At 47.8% G+C, this 16,998-nt stretch overlaps 1 protein-coding gene across 1 annotated transcript; it reads right to left on the bottom strand.

Moving 5' to 3' along the window:
- Nucleotides 1-2,293: 2,293 nt before the first annotated feature.
- Nucleotides 2,294-9,898, bottom strand: LOC140458844 (fish-egg lectin-like). Its single transcript, XM_072553527.1, has 4 exons — nt 9,730-9,898; nt 7,104-7,331; nt 5,820-6,159; nt 2,294-3,210 (listed from the first exon to the last, which is right to left on the bottom strand). The coding sequence occupies exons 1-4, from the start codon at nt 9,788-9,790 to the stop codon at nt 3,069-3,071; spliced, it is 771 nt and encodes a 256-aa protein (XP_072409628.1). The 5' UTR covers nt 9,791-9,898; the 3' UTR covers nt 2,294-3,068.
- Nucleotides 9,899-16,998: the final 7,100 nt, after the last annotated feature.

Genomic DNA, 16,998 nt, shown 5'->3' with positions numbered 1-16,998 from the left:
GTTAATCGGAATTTTGTTCTTCCAAAATTTGTGCCGTCAGACTTGTTGCCTATGAAAATGCACTCTTCCGACATTTCATACATTGCCTACAGTGTGGAAGAAGGCCATTTGGCCCATTCGGTCCACACCAACCCTGCAAAGGACATCCCACCCAGACTCACCCTTCACCTTACCCACAAAACCCTGCATTTTCCATGCTTAATCTACCTGACCTAAACATCCCGGGCACTACGGGACAATTTCCCATGGCCAATCCACCAAGCCTAAACATCTTTGGACTGTGGGAGGAAACCGGAGCACTCTGAGGAAACCCACACAGACACGGGGAGAATGTGGAAACTCCACACAGATACTCATCGGAGAGTTGAATCAAGCCCAGGTCCCTGGTGATGTAAGGTAATTTATTAATTCAAAATCACATTTACCTGTGTTTTATTACTTTGTCAGACAACCAAAGGACTGTGATTCAAATTAGAGCTCTATCCCTCTTCTGAAGTTTGTCACAAGAATATGGGAATGAATTGGGGTGGGCTTTTGGCTTTTAGAAATCCCTCTTCCAGTCCCTGGAAACCTACAGCATATCAGAAAAGCATGTCACACCACACTGACACTCCTGGAGATAGGTGTTAATCCTTCCTGTGCCCGATTCTGAAGTTTACCCTGACCTTGAACTAACCAAATTCTGCTGTTTGTTTCACTTTTCAAAACAGAGGGGAAAGTGAGGACTGCAGATATTGGAGAGTCAGACTTAAAGAGTGTGGCCCTGGAGAAAGCACAGCAGATCAGGCAGCATCCAAGGAGGAGAGTCAATGTTTCAGACATGAGCCCTTCATCAGGACTGACCCTCCGAAGAGCATCCCAACAAAATGCCACTTGCCCTATCCCTGCATTTTCCACCCAGCCTGCACTTCTTTGGATACAATGGACAAGTTCGCATGGCCAATCCACCCAGCCTACACATCTTTAGAATTAGGGAGGAAACCTTTGTAGCCATGGGGAATAATATGCAAACACCATATGGTCAGTCACCCAAGTGTGGAATCAAACCCAGGTCCCTGGCGCTGTGCGGTAGCAGTGCTAACCCCTGAGTCATCCCTTAAACTTATCATTCGAGCGAGAGAGAGAGCGCGAGAGAGCGAGACTGAATCAGTTCCTGGTGGTTTGTAATCTTTTTGGCCTGAAAACAATCTTTCCTGTAAGGTGTCATCTTAACCTTCTGTGTGTCCACTGCACCTTCCTGTATCTTTAGGTTTGCACATCATGACTTGTATTGAATATGCCCAATGATCATTGTATTGAAGTTGATGAGGTGTGTTCTTTGAAACTTTGCCATTCTCCAGAGTGATTACAGAGATCTTTTCATGATGTTGACCCAGTTACATTGCAAAGAAGCAGTGATATAGATCCGATTCTGAACAGGGCATGATCCGGGGAGTGGGATTTGCTGCCCTGTTCCTTCAGGTGTTACATGTTGTTTGGAAGTACTGCCAAATAAATATTTGTGACTGTGACTGTGACTACACAACATACTTAAAGAGTCATAAAGTCATATACTGCACAGAAACACACCCCTTGGTCCAACCCGTCCATGCCGACCAGATATCCCAACCCAATCTAGTCCCACCTGTCAGCACCCGGCCCAATTCCCACCAAACCCCTTCCTATTCATGTCCCCATCCAAATGCCTTTTAAATGCTGTCATTGCACCAGCCTCCACCACTTCCTCTGGCAGCTCATTCCATACACGTGCCACCCTCTGAGTGAAAAGGTTGCCCTCTTAAGTCTCTTTTATATTTTTCCCCTCTCACCCTAAACCTATGCCCCTCTAGTTCTGGACTCCCCAAGCCCGGGGTTTACCCTATCCATGCCCCTCATAATTTTGTAAACCTCTATAAGGTCACCCCTCAGCCTCTGACGCTCCAGGGAAAACAGTCCCAGCCAGTTCAGCCTCTCCCTGTTGCTCACGCCCCTCCAACCCTGGCAACATCCTTGTAAATCCTTTCTAAACCCTTTCAAGTTTCACAACATCCTTCCGATGTATTCCAATTACGTTGAGGCTGAACACACATCAAAATGTGCACACACTCTAGTTCAATGAAATGCCAGAGAATCCCATTTTAAAACCCACTTAGAAATAGCGAGAGAATATCCAGTCCTAACAACCATTTACAGGAAGAGACCATTAAACATGGTCACATTTACGGCAGTGTGTTCTGATCCCTGATGGAGATGAATAATAAGATATGGGTGTGGCTCCCTGAAAAACACAATGGAAAAGCACTGTTTGTCATGCTTTCATCTGCAAAACAATCTTTATTTGAACTATCAAACCACAATCAGCATGCAGGTCAGCAAAAAGTATTCAGCAGAGACACATATGTCAAAATTAGGAGATCAATGCATTGATGGGTTTAATGCACCACAGTTTCCCAAAGTTCCCATAGCAGCCTCTTTGACCTTTCCAATTCTGACAGCACTCTCCTGTCACTCTTTAACCAGGAGATTAGACTTATTTTGTTATTTGCTATTTTTGAGCAGCATCAGACCAACATGCCCTCCTCAGCCATCAGTTAGCAGCCAGCCCAAGTCGAATGAGCATTCCCTGTTCCAGAGCTTTCATTGTGGATTTCACAGGTTCTTGCCAAAAGGGAAGAAAAAGGAAATGCGGGGGGGGGGGGGGGGGGGGGGGGGGGTTTGCAAACAACAACTCTCACCAGAACAAGAGCAGGAGGAGGTTATTCAACTGCAGAAGCTGATAAGCAGGTGCAATAGGTTTCTGGGTCTGAATGGCCTCCTCCTGTTCTGATATAGCAGTGTTCACTGGGGCTGAATGGCCTCCTGCTGTTCTGGTGTATGCCCTTTGAGTCTTGAGTCTCATTTGCTCATCTATGAAATTCTTCCTGGACCGGTTTACGTGCACTTGTGCCAGAGGCAATTCCTTGGAATGCTGGACTAGCAGAATAATCTTAGCAAGAGTTCAGAAGAAAATAAGTGACACCATTTCCCTTCTCAATTATAGAACTGATTTTTAAAAATTGATTCTTGATCACACTTTCAGCTTCTTGAAGCTATTGGCAATGAATGATATTGTTGAGGGTAGTAACCAGCCACATTTCTTCTAGATCCACGGTCACGTGCTTGAAGGGTGTCCCTCCAATGTTGATGGGAGTCCAGCTTATCCCAACAGGGTTCTGGGAGGTAATACCATCTCTGAAAAATAGAAGTGATCCAAGTTGAACAGTGACATTATAAAGCTTGTGATGTGGGCTTTTGACCGAAACGTCGATTCTCCTGCTCCTCGGATGCTGCCTGACCTGCTGTGCTTTTTCAGCACCACACTCCAGTCTTATAAAGCTCAACGCATTCCTTCGAGTCCTTACCCTGGTGAAGTTCTTAAATTAGATTCCTTACAGTGTGGAAAAAGGCCCTTCAGCCCACATTGGCCCACCGAAGAACAACCCCAACCAGACCCATTCCCCTTCATCTGACACTATGGGATACTTAGCATGGACTATGGGAGGAAACCAGAGCAAACCCACGCAGACACGGGGAGAATATGCAAACTCCACACTGATAATGACCTGAGGTGGGAATTGAACCCGGGTCAGTGCTAACCACTGTGCCACGATGCCGCCCACATATCAATCGCTCTTGCCTCATTCCCAAGTGAGTACCAACTCTCATTCATGCATCAACTGCTTTCATGAACTTCAAATGACAACTCAAACTTAGAATTCTCAAATTCCTCAAAGTGTTGCACCCCTCCCTACCCCTGTAACCCCTCCAGCCCCGACACCCCCTCCCTATCTCTGGCCCCTCCTCTGGGCCCTACACCCCCTCCCTATCTCTGCACCCTCCTACAGCCCCTGTACCCCCTCCCTATCTCTGTAACCCCCTCCAGCCCCGACACCCCCTCCCTATCTCTGTAACCCCCTCCAGCCCCATACCCCTCCCTATCTCTGTAACCCCCTCCAGCCCCATACCCCTCCCTATCTCTGAAACCCCTCCAGCCCCTACACCCCCTCCCTATGTCTGAAACCCCCTCCAGCCCCTACACCCCCTCCCTATGTCTGAAACCCCCTCCAGCCCCTACACCCCCTCCCTATCTCTAACTTCCTCCAGCTCCTACACACCCTCCCTATCTCTGTAACCCCCTCCAGCCCCTACACCCCCTCCCTATCTCTGTAACCTCCTCCAGCCCCTACTCCCCCTCCCTATCTCTGTAGCCCCCTCCAGCCCCTACACACCCTCCCTATCTCTGTAACCCCCTCCAGCCCCTACACCCCCTCCCTATCTCTGTAACCCCCTCCAGCCCCTACACCCCCTCCCTATGTCTGAAACCCCCTCCAGCCCCTACACCCCCTCCCTATCTCTAACTTCCTCCAGCTCCTACACACCCTCCCTATCTCTGTAACCCCCTCCAGCCCCTACACCCCCTCCCTATCTCTGTAACCCCCTCCAGCCCCTACACTCCCTCCCTATCTCCGTAACCCCCTCCAGCTCCTACACACCCTCCCTATCTCTGTAACCCCCTCCAGCCCCTACACCCCCTCCCTATCTCTGTAACCCCCTCCAGCCCCTACAACCCCTCTCTATCTCTGTAACCCCCTCCAGCCCCTACACCCCCTCCCTATGTCTGAAACCCCCTCCAGCCCCTACACCCCCTCCCTATCTCTAACTTCCTCCAGCTCCTACACACCCTCCCTATCTCTGTAACCCCCTCCAGCCCCTACACCCCCTCCCTATCTCTGTAACCCCCTCCAGCCCCTACACTCCCTCCCTATCTCCGTAACCCCCTCCAGCCCCTACACTCCCTCCCTATCTCCGTAACCCCCTCCAGCCCCTACACCCCTCCCCATCTCTGTAACCCCCTGCAGCCCCTACACTCCCTCCCTATCTCCGTAACCCCCTTCAGCCCCTACACCCTTTCCCTATCTCTGTAACCCCCTCCAGCCCCTACACCCCCTCCCTAATTCCGTAACCCCCTCCAGCCCCTACACCCCCTCCCTATCTCTGTAACCCCCTCCAGCCCCTACACCCCCTCCCTATCTCTGTAACCCCCTCCAGCCCCTACACCCCCTCCCTATCTCTGTAACCCCCTCCAGCCCCTACACCCCCTCCCTATCTCTGTAACCCCCTCCAGCCCCTACACCCCCTCCCTAATTCCGTAACCCCCTCCAGCCCCTACACCCCCTCCCTATCTCTATAACCCCCTCCAGCCCCTACTCCCCCTCCCTATCTCTGTAGCCCCCTCCAGCCCCTACACCCCCTCCCTATCTCTGTAACCCCCTCCAGCCCCTACACCCCCTCCCTATCTCCAGCCCCTAGTCCCCTGTCCATCTATACAATTCTTCCAACCCCTACAATGCTGCCTTTCTAACCTTCAGCAGGCCTTACTTATCTCCTCAACTTTGTCACTTCACCTAGCCCCAGCAAATCTACTTACGTATGGAAATTCCTCAGGCTCTGACACTGCTTCCTATAGGTTCCTCCCTGTCTGTGTTACCTCGTCCAGCTCCTATGACCCTCCAGGATCCCTTTTCTCCCTGAACAACAGCACTCTTCATCAGGAGCCCACTGATGGCTCTAAGGTCAGTGCCTGGTCCAGTGAGCTCTGGGATTCCCTCCTCAAAATGCATCCATTATTCCCTCCTCCTTCAAGCTCCCTCTACCAAGCCTGGGTCCTCCTGCAGTAACACTGTCTCGCATGGTTTGTGCATCTCTTGTTTGTATTGTTCCTGTCAGGGGTCTTGGATTGTTTTGTGCATTAAGTATGCTATGGGAAGTAATGCCTAATAGTGTGAGAGTTAAAAGTTTACCTGCGGTAGACATTGCCATTACTGTTGACCCCATAGACACTCCCGTCTGTCCCCGTCTCGATCATTGAGAGTCTGCCATCCACCTTCGTCCATTCGATTCCAACACATTGACTCGATGTCACCGCTGTCCGGAAGTAGATGTCATCGTTTGCATTCACACCCCAGCAACTATACATCCCACAGGAGTAGTATTTCAGTTTGCCATCAATATGATTGTAATTTGGGCTGGAAATACTGATTGCAGATCTTGCTTCATCTTGATGGGCACAGAAGATGTCATCATTCATGTTAACTCCGCCCACAATACCATTTCCACCAGCATCGATCTGTTTGAGCAGGCCTGTTAGAAATAACGAAGGTGAAAGTAGATACTGCAGATGCTGGAGATTAGATTAAGGTGAGAGTGGTGCTGGAAAAGCACAGCAAGTCAGACGGCATCTGAGGAGCAGGAAAATTGACGTTTCAGGCAAAAGCCTTCCTGCTGAAGGCCTTTTGCCCGAAATTTCGATTTTCCTGCTCCCCAGATGATGCCTGACCTGTTGTGCTTTTCCAGCGCCACTCTCATCTTGACCATTAGTAATAAAACAGATGAATTATTTTCACCTCCAAACCCCAATGGGTGCAGTCCTCCTTGTTGATTTGAAGATTGGGATCATAGATTAGATTCCTTACAGTATGGAAGCAGGCCCTTCAGCCCAACAAGTCAACACCGACCCTCCAAAGAGTAACCCACCCAGACCCATTCCTCTATCCGATATTCACCCCTGACTAATGCACCAAACACTCAGGGCAATTTAGCAGGGCCAATCCACCCTGACCTGCACATCTTTGGACTGTGGGAAAAGCGCCCAGAGGAAACCTACACAGACACGGGGAGAATGTGCAAACTCCACACAGTCACCCGAGGGTGGAATCGAACCCAGATCCCTGGTGCTGTGAGGCAGCAGTTCTAACCACTGAGCCACCTCCCCCACAGATGAGGGAAGGGGCAGAGAGTCTGTCTCTCATGTAACACAACAGTGGACTATTTCAATGCCTTCTATGTACATTTACCCCTTCAGTCAAAGGATGTTCATGCTGAAATCATGAACTCCCACAGCTCTCTGAGATAGACAACTCCAAAGAATCTCTGCCCAATGAGGGAAATCATTTGTCCTCATCCCAGACTTAAGAAGCAACTCCGTTGTTTTGGAATTGTGCCCAGCAGGCCCTAAGCTGAGGACTGCTCCCCGTGAAACAGGGAGGCCGGATCTTAATGAGTTCTGGAATGTTCCGCTCTCTTACCATTCACAACCAGCCAGGATCCTCCCCGTTTTCTGTAGACGATGTTTGCACTGTCGACGCCCCAGATTCCAGCTGGACCCACTGTCACGTGTGCCAGGTTCCCGGGAACCCATACCCAGGCGCCATCATGCCTGGTGTAAACTGATCCATTTGCACTCACTCCAAAGACTTGCCCATTCCCGGCATCGATTTGTTTCAGGTTTCCCTCGATCGGCTTGCAGATCAAGTCTGGAAGAGGAAAGCATCAGAATCGCTACAGTGTGGAAACAGGCCCTTCAGCCCAACACTGACCCTCCGAAGAGTAACCCACCCAGGCCCTACTATCCCATATTTATCCTTGACTCATGCACCTCACCACACATCCCTGGACACGATGGGAGCATTTAGCATGGAGACAGCGAGAGCTGCAGATGCTGGAGATCAGAGTCGAGAGTGTGGTGCTGGAAAAGCACAGCAGGTCAGGCAGCATCCGAGGAGCAGGAGAATCATTGTTTTGGGCACAAGCCCTTTATCAGGAATAAGGGTTTCCCAGAGCCACACTCTCAACAATTTCCCATGGCCAATCCACCCTAACCTGCACATCCCTGGGGACTATGGGTCAATTTCCCATGGCCAATCCACCCTAACCTGCACATCCCTGGGAACTATGGGACAATGTAGCATGGCCAATTCACCCTCACCTGCACATCCCTGGACACTATGGGACAATTTCCCCAGTGTAAAGAAGCAGGCCATTCAGCCTATCAGCATCATGCATATTTTCCTGCCCCACACAGAAGTCCTCACCATCTCCCATTCATCTTGCTCTATCACCATATTCCGTCCAGATATAGACCATTGAACACAGACCACAGAACATTCCAGCCCAGTACAGTACAGGCCCTTTGGTCCTCAATGTTGCGCCTACCTGTGGAACCAATCTGAAGCCCATCTATGCTCCCCTCCTTCTGTCTCTAGGAGTGAGACATTTTCCCCTGAATTCCTAATTAGATTTATGGGTAACTGTTCTATAGCGGCCGCCTTTCAGTTATGCTCCTGCCCTAAAACAGTCACGCTCAGAAACCTGGAAGTCTGGATGCCCTAGTCTGTCATTAGCATCCAATTCTCTGAAGCTCAGCTGGGTCTCACACAAGTTTCAGACTTCACCAGCCCATACCCCCAACACCCACCGCCATCCCGGACCGGCCTGTACTGGAAGACTCGGCAAGTTGGTTAACTATTGGTGTTACGAACACACTGACCTTAAACGTCAAGACCTGGCCATGAATGAAGCCAGGGCTTTTTGGTTTAGAAGCTGAAACACACGGTTTCCCCTCTGAACGTCAATATGAGCTCAAGCTGCACCATTTTGATGGGGCGCTGGTACAAGTCACTGGATCTTGCCCTCTGTAAGTTTAGATTCGATTCCCTACAGTATGGAAACAGGCCCTTTGGCCCAACAAGTCCACACCGACCCTTCAAAGAGTAACCCACCCAGACCCATTCCCCTATATTTGCCCCTGACTAATGCACCTCACACTCTGGACAATTTCGTGCAGCCAATTTATCTGACCTGCACATCTTTGGATTGTGGGAGGAAACAGGAGCACCCAGAGGAAACCCATGCTGACACAGGGAGAATGTGTAAACTCCACACAGACAGCCACCCGAGGTGGGAATTGAACCAGGGTCGCTGGTGTTGTGAGGCAACACTGAGCCACTGTGCCACCCCAAGCTACTTATCATTTCCCAGTATTTAGTCCTGTCCTCAGTGCACTGAAGTTAGAGTGGTCATTTATGACCCACAGGCACGAGTTAACTCTTGTTTCCATCTTGCGGCTCCTTCCCCTTTAGTTTTCCTGCATTTTCAAGATTTTGTTTTAATACTAACTAGTTGTGCTGCTGTTTCAATTGAGCCTTATCCTAGTAGAAAACAAAATACTGGGGACACTGGAAACAGAGTCATAGACTCATACAGTGTGCAAACAGAGCCTTGGGTTCAGTCAGTGCACACCAACCATGTTCCCACGCCAGACTAATCTAAACTAACCCCAACTGCCTGCACTTGGCCGAGATCACTCCACTCCATTCTTATTCACGAACCTGTCCAAATGTCTTTTAAATGTTGCAACTGTACCCGCATCCACCACTTCCTCAGGCAGTGTATTCCACAGATGAACCACTCTCTGTGTGAAGGAATTTGAACCCCCCCCCTCCCCCCACATGTCCTTTTTAAAACTTTCTCCTCTCACCTTAAAAAAATATGTCCGCTAGAGTTGAACTCCCTCACCACTGGGGAAAAGACCGTTGTCTATTCACCCAATCAATGCATCTCGTGATTTTATAAACCTGCGTATGGTCACTTGCTCAAACTCCGACACCCCAATGATCTAAGTCCTAATCTTTCCAGTTTAGTTTTTATATCTCGAACTTTCATTCTCGGCACCATCCCAGTAAATCTTTTCAGAACCCTCTCCAGATCAAATAACATACTTATTGGAGTTATAAACTAAACGATAAAATTTACATTTCAATGATCAAGTAAAATGTATTAAAGCCTGAAATGCTTGGGTCACTCAACCTCCTTGCTCTGTATAGATCCTACCCTCACTGGAAACACGTTTAGGATCACTTCAAGATTACTTACCGCTCAGGGCCACTTGCAAACAACTGCAGACCAATAAAAATGTCGACAGGGACCACATCATTTTTTTTGTGAGGTTTCTCAGTTCGGCTCACGACGACGACGAGGAGGAGGAGAGAGTTTGATGACGAGAGAGGCAGCCTCCGCACCTCTCTCTCTGACAATGTGAAGACTGAAGGAAGACCAGCTCTCAATTTATACACTGTGCAGACGATAACATGATCACGTGCCAATCTCATCTCCTTTTTTTGGGTAATGATTGACAGAACATCGACAGCTGTAAGTGGCTGGGCTGGGGGATGGGGCATGCACTGGGAATTTATTTTGCACACAATTGATTTGTACACAATGCTGCGATGATAAGGGGGTCGGTCCTTTATTTGACAACCTTCGTGTTCCTGGTCTCTCCAGGACGTTTGGAATTTCAGCTCTGGCTGAGTAGTTTTCATTTGTTCATGTCACCACAAGTTACCTTTAATTTGGCTACTTATTAATAAATGTTACAGACAATCATAGAACACAGAACAGCCCTTGATGTTGTGCCGACCTTTTATCCTACTCTAAGGTCAGACTAAGCTACATACCCTTTATTTTACTACCATCCATATGCCTATCCAAGAGTCGCTTAAATATCCCTCTACTCTACTGTTACCGCTGACAGTTCATTCCACACGCCCACTACTGTCTGTGTAAAGAACCTGCCTCTGACATCCCCCCAATACCTTCCTCCAATTACCTTAAAGTTCTGACCCCTCGTGATAGCCATTTTCACCTGGGAAAATGTCCCTGGTTATCCACTCTATCTCTGCCTCTCATCATTTTGTACACCTCTAACAAGTCACCTCTCATCCTTCTTCACTCCAATGGGAAAAGTCCTAGCTCCCCCAACCTTTCCTCATAAGGCATTCCCTCCAGTCCCGGCAGCATCCTGGGAAATCTCCTCTGCACCCTCTCTAAAGCTTCCACATCTTTCCTATAATGAGGTGACCAGAACTGAGCACAATATTCCAAGTGTGGTCTAACCAGGGCTCTATCGAGCTGCAGCATAACCTTATGGCTCTTAAACTCAATCCCCCGCTAATGAAAGACAACACACCGTCCGCCTTCTTAACAACCCGATCAACTTGGGGGGGCAACTTTGAGGGATCTATGGACATGGATCCAAGATCCCTCTGTTCCTCCACACTACCAAGAATCCTGCCTTTAACTCTGTATTCTGCATTCAAATCCCACCTTCCAAAATGAGTGACTTCACATTTTTCCAGGTTGAACTCCATCTGCCACTTCTCAGCCCAGCTCTGCATCCTGTCAATGTCCCACTGCAACCTACAACAGCCTTCCATACCATCCGCAACACCACCAACCTTCGTGTCATTGGCAGACTTAATAAACCTCCCTTCCACTTCCTCATCAAAGACATTTATAAAAATCACAAAGAGCAGAGGCCCCAGAACCGATCCCTGTGGAACATATCACTTGCCACTGAGCTCCAGGCTGAAGACATACCATTTACTACCACCCTCTGTCTTCTGTGATCCAACTGATTCTGCATCCAGACAGACAGATTTCCCTGTATCCCATGCCTCCTTGCTTTCTGAATGAGCCTACCATGGGGAACCTTATCAAACATCTTCCCAGCTCCACCCCCTCCTATTTATCTCTTAGCCTTCTTAACCCATCAGCCTCATTGACTCTCCTACTCCTCGGATGCTGCCTGACCTGCTGTGCTTTTCCAGCACCACACTCTTCAACTCTGATCTCCAACATCTGTAGTCCTCACTTTCTCCTACAACCTTATCAAACACCTTGCTAAAATCCATATCCACCACATCCACTGCTCTACCTTCATCAATGTGTTTTGTCACATCCTCAAAGAATTCAATAAGATTTGTGAGGCATGACCTGCCCTCACAGAGCAATGTCGACTATCTCTAACCAAACAATGGTTTTCCAAGTAATCACAAATCCTGTCTCTCAGAATCCTCTGCAATATTTTGCCCACCACTGACATAAGGCTGACTGGTCTGTAATTCCCAGGATTATCCATATTCCCTTTCTTGAACATGGAAATAACATTTGCTACCCTCCAATCACCTGGCACTATTCCAGTGGACAGTGAGGATGAAAAGATCATCATCAAAGGCGCAGCAATCTCTTCCCTCACTTCCTGAAGTAACCTTGGGTTTATCCCATCTGGCCCAGGGGATTTATCTATCCTTGTGTTTTTCAAAATTTTCAGCACATCCTCCTTCCTAACATCGAGCATATCAGTCTGTGTCACACTGTCCTCGGAAACATCAAGCTCCCTCTCAGTATTGAATACTGAAGCAAAGTATTCATTAAGGTCCTCACCTACTTCCTCTGACTCCTGGCACAAGTTCCCTCTACTATCACTGAGCAGCCCTACCCTCACTCTGGCCATCCTCTTGTTCTTCACATAAGTGTAGAACACCTTAGGGTTTTCCTTAATCCTTCCCACTAAAGCTTTTTCATGCCTCCTTCTAGCTCTCCCAAATCCATTCTTCAGTTCCTTCCTGGCCAACTTGTAACCCTCTCGAGCCCTGTCTGATCCTTGCCTCCTCAACCTTAAGTAAGCTTCTTTCTTCCTCTTGACTAGATGTTCCACATCCCTTGTCAGTCAAGATTCTGTCAATCTACCATCCCTTCCTTGCCTCAGTGGGACAAGCTACTTCTGGTGGCTTTGTGAACAGTAATCTATCCAGTAACCAGATGTTTTGAAAAGTGAGACCAACAAACAATGAAATAATGTTAGTCCAGCTTGTGGGGAAACGCCAGAGGCAGCTACAAGAAGGATTAAGACCTATATCCAGGAAAGTCAGAATGTATTGAAAAAATAATTTAAAGTGTATTCAATGTATCAACCAAAATAAGACCCCTTGAGTGAGCAAGCTAGAACCTCCTTAATTCTCAGAGAGATTTTACTGTAGGTTTCTGTCCCATCAGCTAATGTAATATTGGCACCCCATGTGGAAACTTCCCCCCTTTCTCATTTGACTTACATTTTCTCTCTACCCATCCAACATTTAAAGGCTTAAATATTATAGAAAGTTATATTTATTTGATAGAAATGCTGAAAAAGCACAGTATGGGTGAAGAGAAGCCAGAGTTCCGAGTTCTGAGGAAGGGTCACTCGGTTCAGAAAAGATTTACAAGGATGTTGCCAGGGTTGGAGGGTTTGAGCTACAGGGAGAGGCTGAACAGGCTGGGGCTGTTTTCCCTGGAGCGTCGGAGGCTGAGGGGTGACCTTATAGAGGTTTATAAAATCATGAGGGGCATGGATAGGGTAAATAGGCAAAGTCTTTTCCCTGGGGTGGGGGAGTCCAGAACTAGAGGGGCATAGGTTTAGGGTGAGAGGGGAAAGATATAAAAGGGACCTAAGGGGCACCTTTTTCACCCAGAGGGTGGTACGTGTATGGAATGAGCTGCCAGAGGAAGTGGTGGAGGCTGGTACAATTGCAACATTTAAGAGGCATTTGGATGGGTCTATGAATAGGAAGGGTTTGGAGGGATATGGGCAGGTGGGACTAGATTGGGTTGGGATATCTGGTCGGCATGGACAGGTTGGACCGAAAGGTCTGTTTCTGTGCTGTACACCTCTCTCTGACTCTATGATCCGAAACGTTAACTCTGTTTTCTCTCCACAGATGCTGTCAGACCCGCTGAGCTTTTCCAGCAATTACTGCTTTTGTTTCTAATGTACAGCATCCGCAGTTCTTTCAGTTTATTTTCAACCACTTTTTCCTGCTTCCTTTAATAACTTGTTAATTGCACCAGTCTGTGACTCTGAGCTGCTAAGGGGCTGAAGGAGATGTCACACCATTCTGACACTCCCGGGTATAGTTCTTAAACCTGCTTGTGGCTGACTCCGGAGTTTACCCAGAATCCTACTGTTTGTTGGTCTCATTTTCCAATGGTTTATGGATAAGTTCCTGTTCATAGCGTCATCAGAAGGAGCTTTCCTGTTCAATTTAGAATTGATTGTGAGTTGGAAGGTACAGATTTCCTGTGTTTAACACCTTAAATTCTTTGGCAGGATAATCCTTGTTCTTTTGGCCATTGAAGCAGCCAGTTTATCAGGGCTGGTATCACAGCAGTTGGTGTTGTTCATGTAATCCTGACACCCAGGCGCGGCTCATTGCAGACAATTCCTATATACGTTTGTCCTTGTCCTTCAAATGTTTATTCCAGATTTCTTGCTTCTTCTTTCTGCACTTAACAACAAATCTTTTGTGGATTCCTTCAAACCTTGAACAGTTATTAAAGCTCATCATGTTATGTCAACTGTTTTGTCACCCAGAGGGCAGTCATGTGTCAACCATATTGTGATGGGGCTGGAGTTGCATGTGAGACAATAGACAATAGACAATAGGTGCAGGAGTAGGCCATTCTGCCCTTCGAGCCAGCACCACCATTCACTATGATCATGGCTGATCATCCACAGTCAGTATCCTGTTCCTCCCTTATCCCCATAACCCTTGATTCCACTATCCTTAAGAGCTCTATCATCTCTTTCTTGAAAGTATCCAGAGACTTGGCCTCTACAGCCTTCTGGGGCAGAGCATTCCATACACCCACCACTCTCTGGGTGAAGAAGTTTCTCCTCAACTCTCTTCTAAGTGGCCGACCCCTTATTTTTAAACTGTGTCCTCTGGTTCGGCACTCACCCATCAGCGGGAACATGCTTCCTGCCTCCAGAGTATCCAATCCTTTAATAATCTTATATGTCTCAATCAGATCCCCCCTCAGCCTTCTAAACTCAAGGGTATACAAGCCCAATCACTCCAATCTTTCAGCGTAAGATAGTCCCGCCATTCCGGGAATTGACCTCGCGAACCTATGCTGCACTCCCTCAATAACCAGAATGTCTTTCCTCAAATTTGGAGACCAAAACTGCGCACAATGTTCCAGGTGCAGTCTTACCAGGGCCCTGTACATCTGCAAAAGAATCTCTTTGCTTCTATACTCAATTCCCCTTGTTATGAAGGCCAGCATGCTATTAACCTTCTTCACTGCCTGCTGTACCTGCATACTTGCTTTCATTGATTGATGTACAAGAACACCTAGATCTCGTTGTACTGCCCCTTTACCTAACTTGACTCCATTTAGGTAGTAATCTGCCTTCCTGTTCTTGCCACCAAAGTGGATAACCACACATTTATCCACATTAAACTGCATCTGCCATGCATCCGTCCACTCACCTAGCCTGGCCAGGTCACCCTGTATTCTCCGAATATCCTCCTCACATTTCACCTTGCCACCCAGCTTTGTGTCATGACTCGGTCATGACTTGTGAGGGTCTGACTCGGTAAAGACCTCATTTTCCCTTTCCTGAAGTAAACCAGAAGGGGTGCCACGGGTACTTGGCACTGCTGCCTCCCGGCATCAGGGATTTAGGTTTGATCCCACCCTCGGGTAACTGTCTGTGTGGAGTTTGCACATTCTCCCCGTGTCTGTGTGGGTTTCCTCCGGGTGCTCCGGTTTCCTCCCACAGTCGAAAGGTGTGTAGGTTAGGGTGGATTGGCCATGGGAAATTGTCCCATAGTGCCCAGGGATGTGCAGGTTAGGGTAGATTGGCCATGGGAAATTGCCCCATAGTGTCCAGGGATGTGCAGGTTAGGGTGGATTGGCCATGGGAAATTGCCCCATAGTGTCCAGGGATGTGCAGGTTAGGGTGGATTGGCCATGGGAAATTGCCCCATAGTGTCCAGGGATGTGCAGGTTAGGGTGGATTGGCCATGCTAAATTGCCCATAGCATTTCAGGGATGTGTAGGTTGGGGTGCATTAATCAGAGGTAAATATAGGATGGGGGAATGGGTCTGGGTGGGTTACTCTTCGGAGGGTCGGTGTGGGCTTGTTGGTCTGAAGGGCCTGTTTCCATGCCATAGGGATTCTAAGAAGGGCTTTCTCTTGACAAGCAACAATTGTTTCATGGCAATAACTAGACTTTAATTTCCAGATTTGTGTGTGAATTCAAATTGTAACCATCTGCCATGGCAGGGATTTGAACTTACCCCCACAGAACATTACCTGGATTTCTAGAGTAACTGTTGAGCGATGTTTTCCCTTGGCTATCATGTCTGCAGTCTCCACACCACACTCTTCAGCGATTTACCATCACTTTTCCCCTCTGTCTGAGGTCACATTCACTCATTCTATCTCAAACCCTCCATCCACACTTTCACTATCAATGTATTTTTCAATATAATAACCAAAAAAGGATTTTTCTTTGCTTTCAGATGTGTTGGGCCACAGGCATCGGCACTGTCAGCAGCATCCTCCCTTCCTCTCCTTTTCCTGTCATTCCAGTCTTGTCCTTGATTCCCAGCCCTTGTCCAATGAAGCCAAGCGGCAATGCCCTTTTTGAACACCCCTTCTCCCAGCATTCCCACTTCACTGGATTTGAACCTCAGCACAAAAGCTAAGGTCTTCCCTCATCATCACTGCCCCTCCACCCAACTTTTTTTGTATTCATTCACGGCACGAGGACGTCACTGGCAAAACCAACATTTATTGCTCAGAGGGTGGTTAAGAGTCAACCACATTGCTGTGGGTCTAGAGTCACATGTAGGATGGCAGTTTCCTTCCCTGAAGGATGTGAAGTGATCCAGAGAGGCTTTTCCCAACATTGTTAGACTTTTAATCCTAGATTTGCATTGAATCAAATTCCACTACTGGCTATGGTGGGATTTGAACCCAGGTCCCCAGCAGGTTATCTGGATTAACAGCCCAACATTAATACCACTAGGCCATTGCCTCCCCCTAATTATTTGCTTGAAGGAGATCTATCATCACTCTTAGCAAACTTTTCGATTCGCCTCTAATGCTCTCTCACCAACAGAAGTAAGTAATTGTAAGCTCTCATAAATGATAAGGGAGAGCATGCAGGACTTAAAACTGAATTCATATCAAATACAGGTATAACTATGATGATAGTGGGTGTTTTATTTAAGTCTTTATGTGACAGTAATCCTTGTCTTTTTCACCATAATTGACAATACAATTTAGCTTGAAAACTAATTCATCCCAGATCACCAGTTGATCTCAATGAGGTGCATCTCACCTGCGTTTGTGCTCTTTTCATTCATGTGATGTGCGTATCACTGACTAGGCCCAGAATTTACTGCTCATCCCTAGTTGCCCCCCCTTGACAAGGTGAGGGTAAGTTGCCTCCTTGAACAGCTGCAGTCCATGTGCTGTCGATAGGGAGGGAAGTCCTGGTTTTTGACCCAGTGATACTGAATGAACAGCGA

The sequence above is a fragment of the Chiloscyllium punctatum genome, chromosome 34 (genome assembly GCF_047496795.1).
Source record: "Chiloscyllium punctatum isolate Juve2018m chromosome 34, sChiPun1.3, whole genome shotgun sequence".
NCBI classification, from domain to species: Eukaryota; Metazoa; Chordata; class Chondrichthyes; order Orectolobiformes; family Hemiscylliidae; genus Chiloscyllium; species Chiloscyllium punctatum.
The sequence above is the reverse complement of the archived record's forward strand: the minus strand, read 5'-3'. Positions and strand labels throughout refer to the sequence as shown.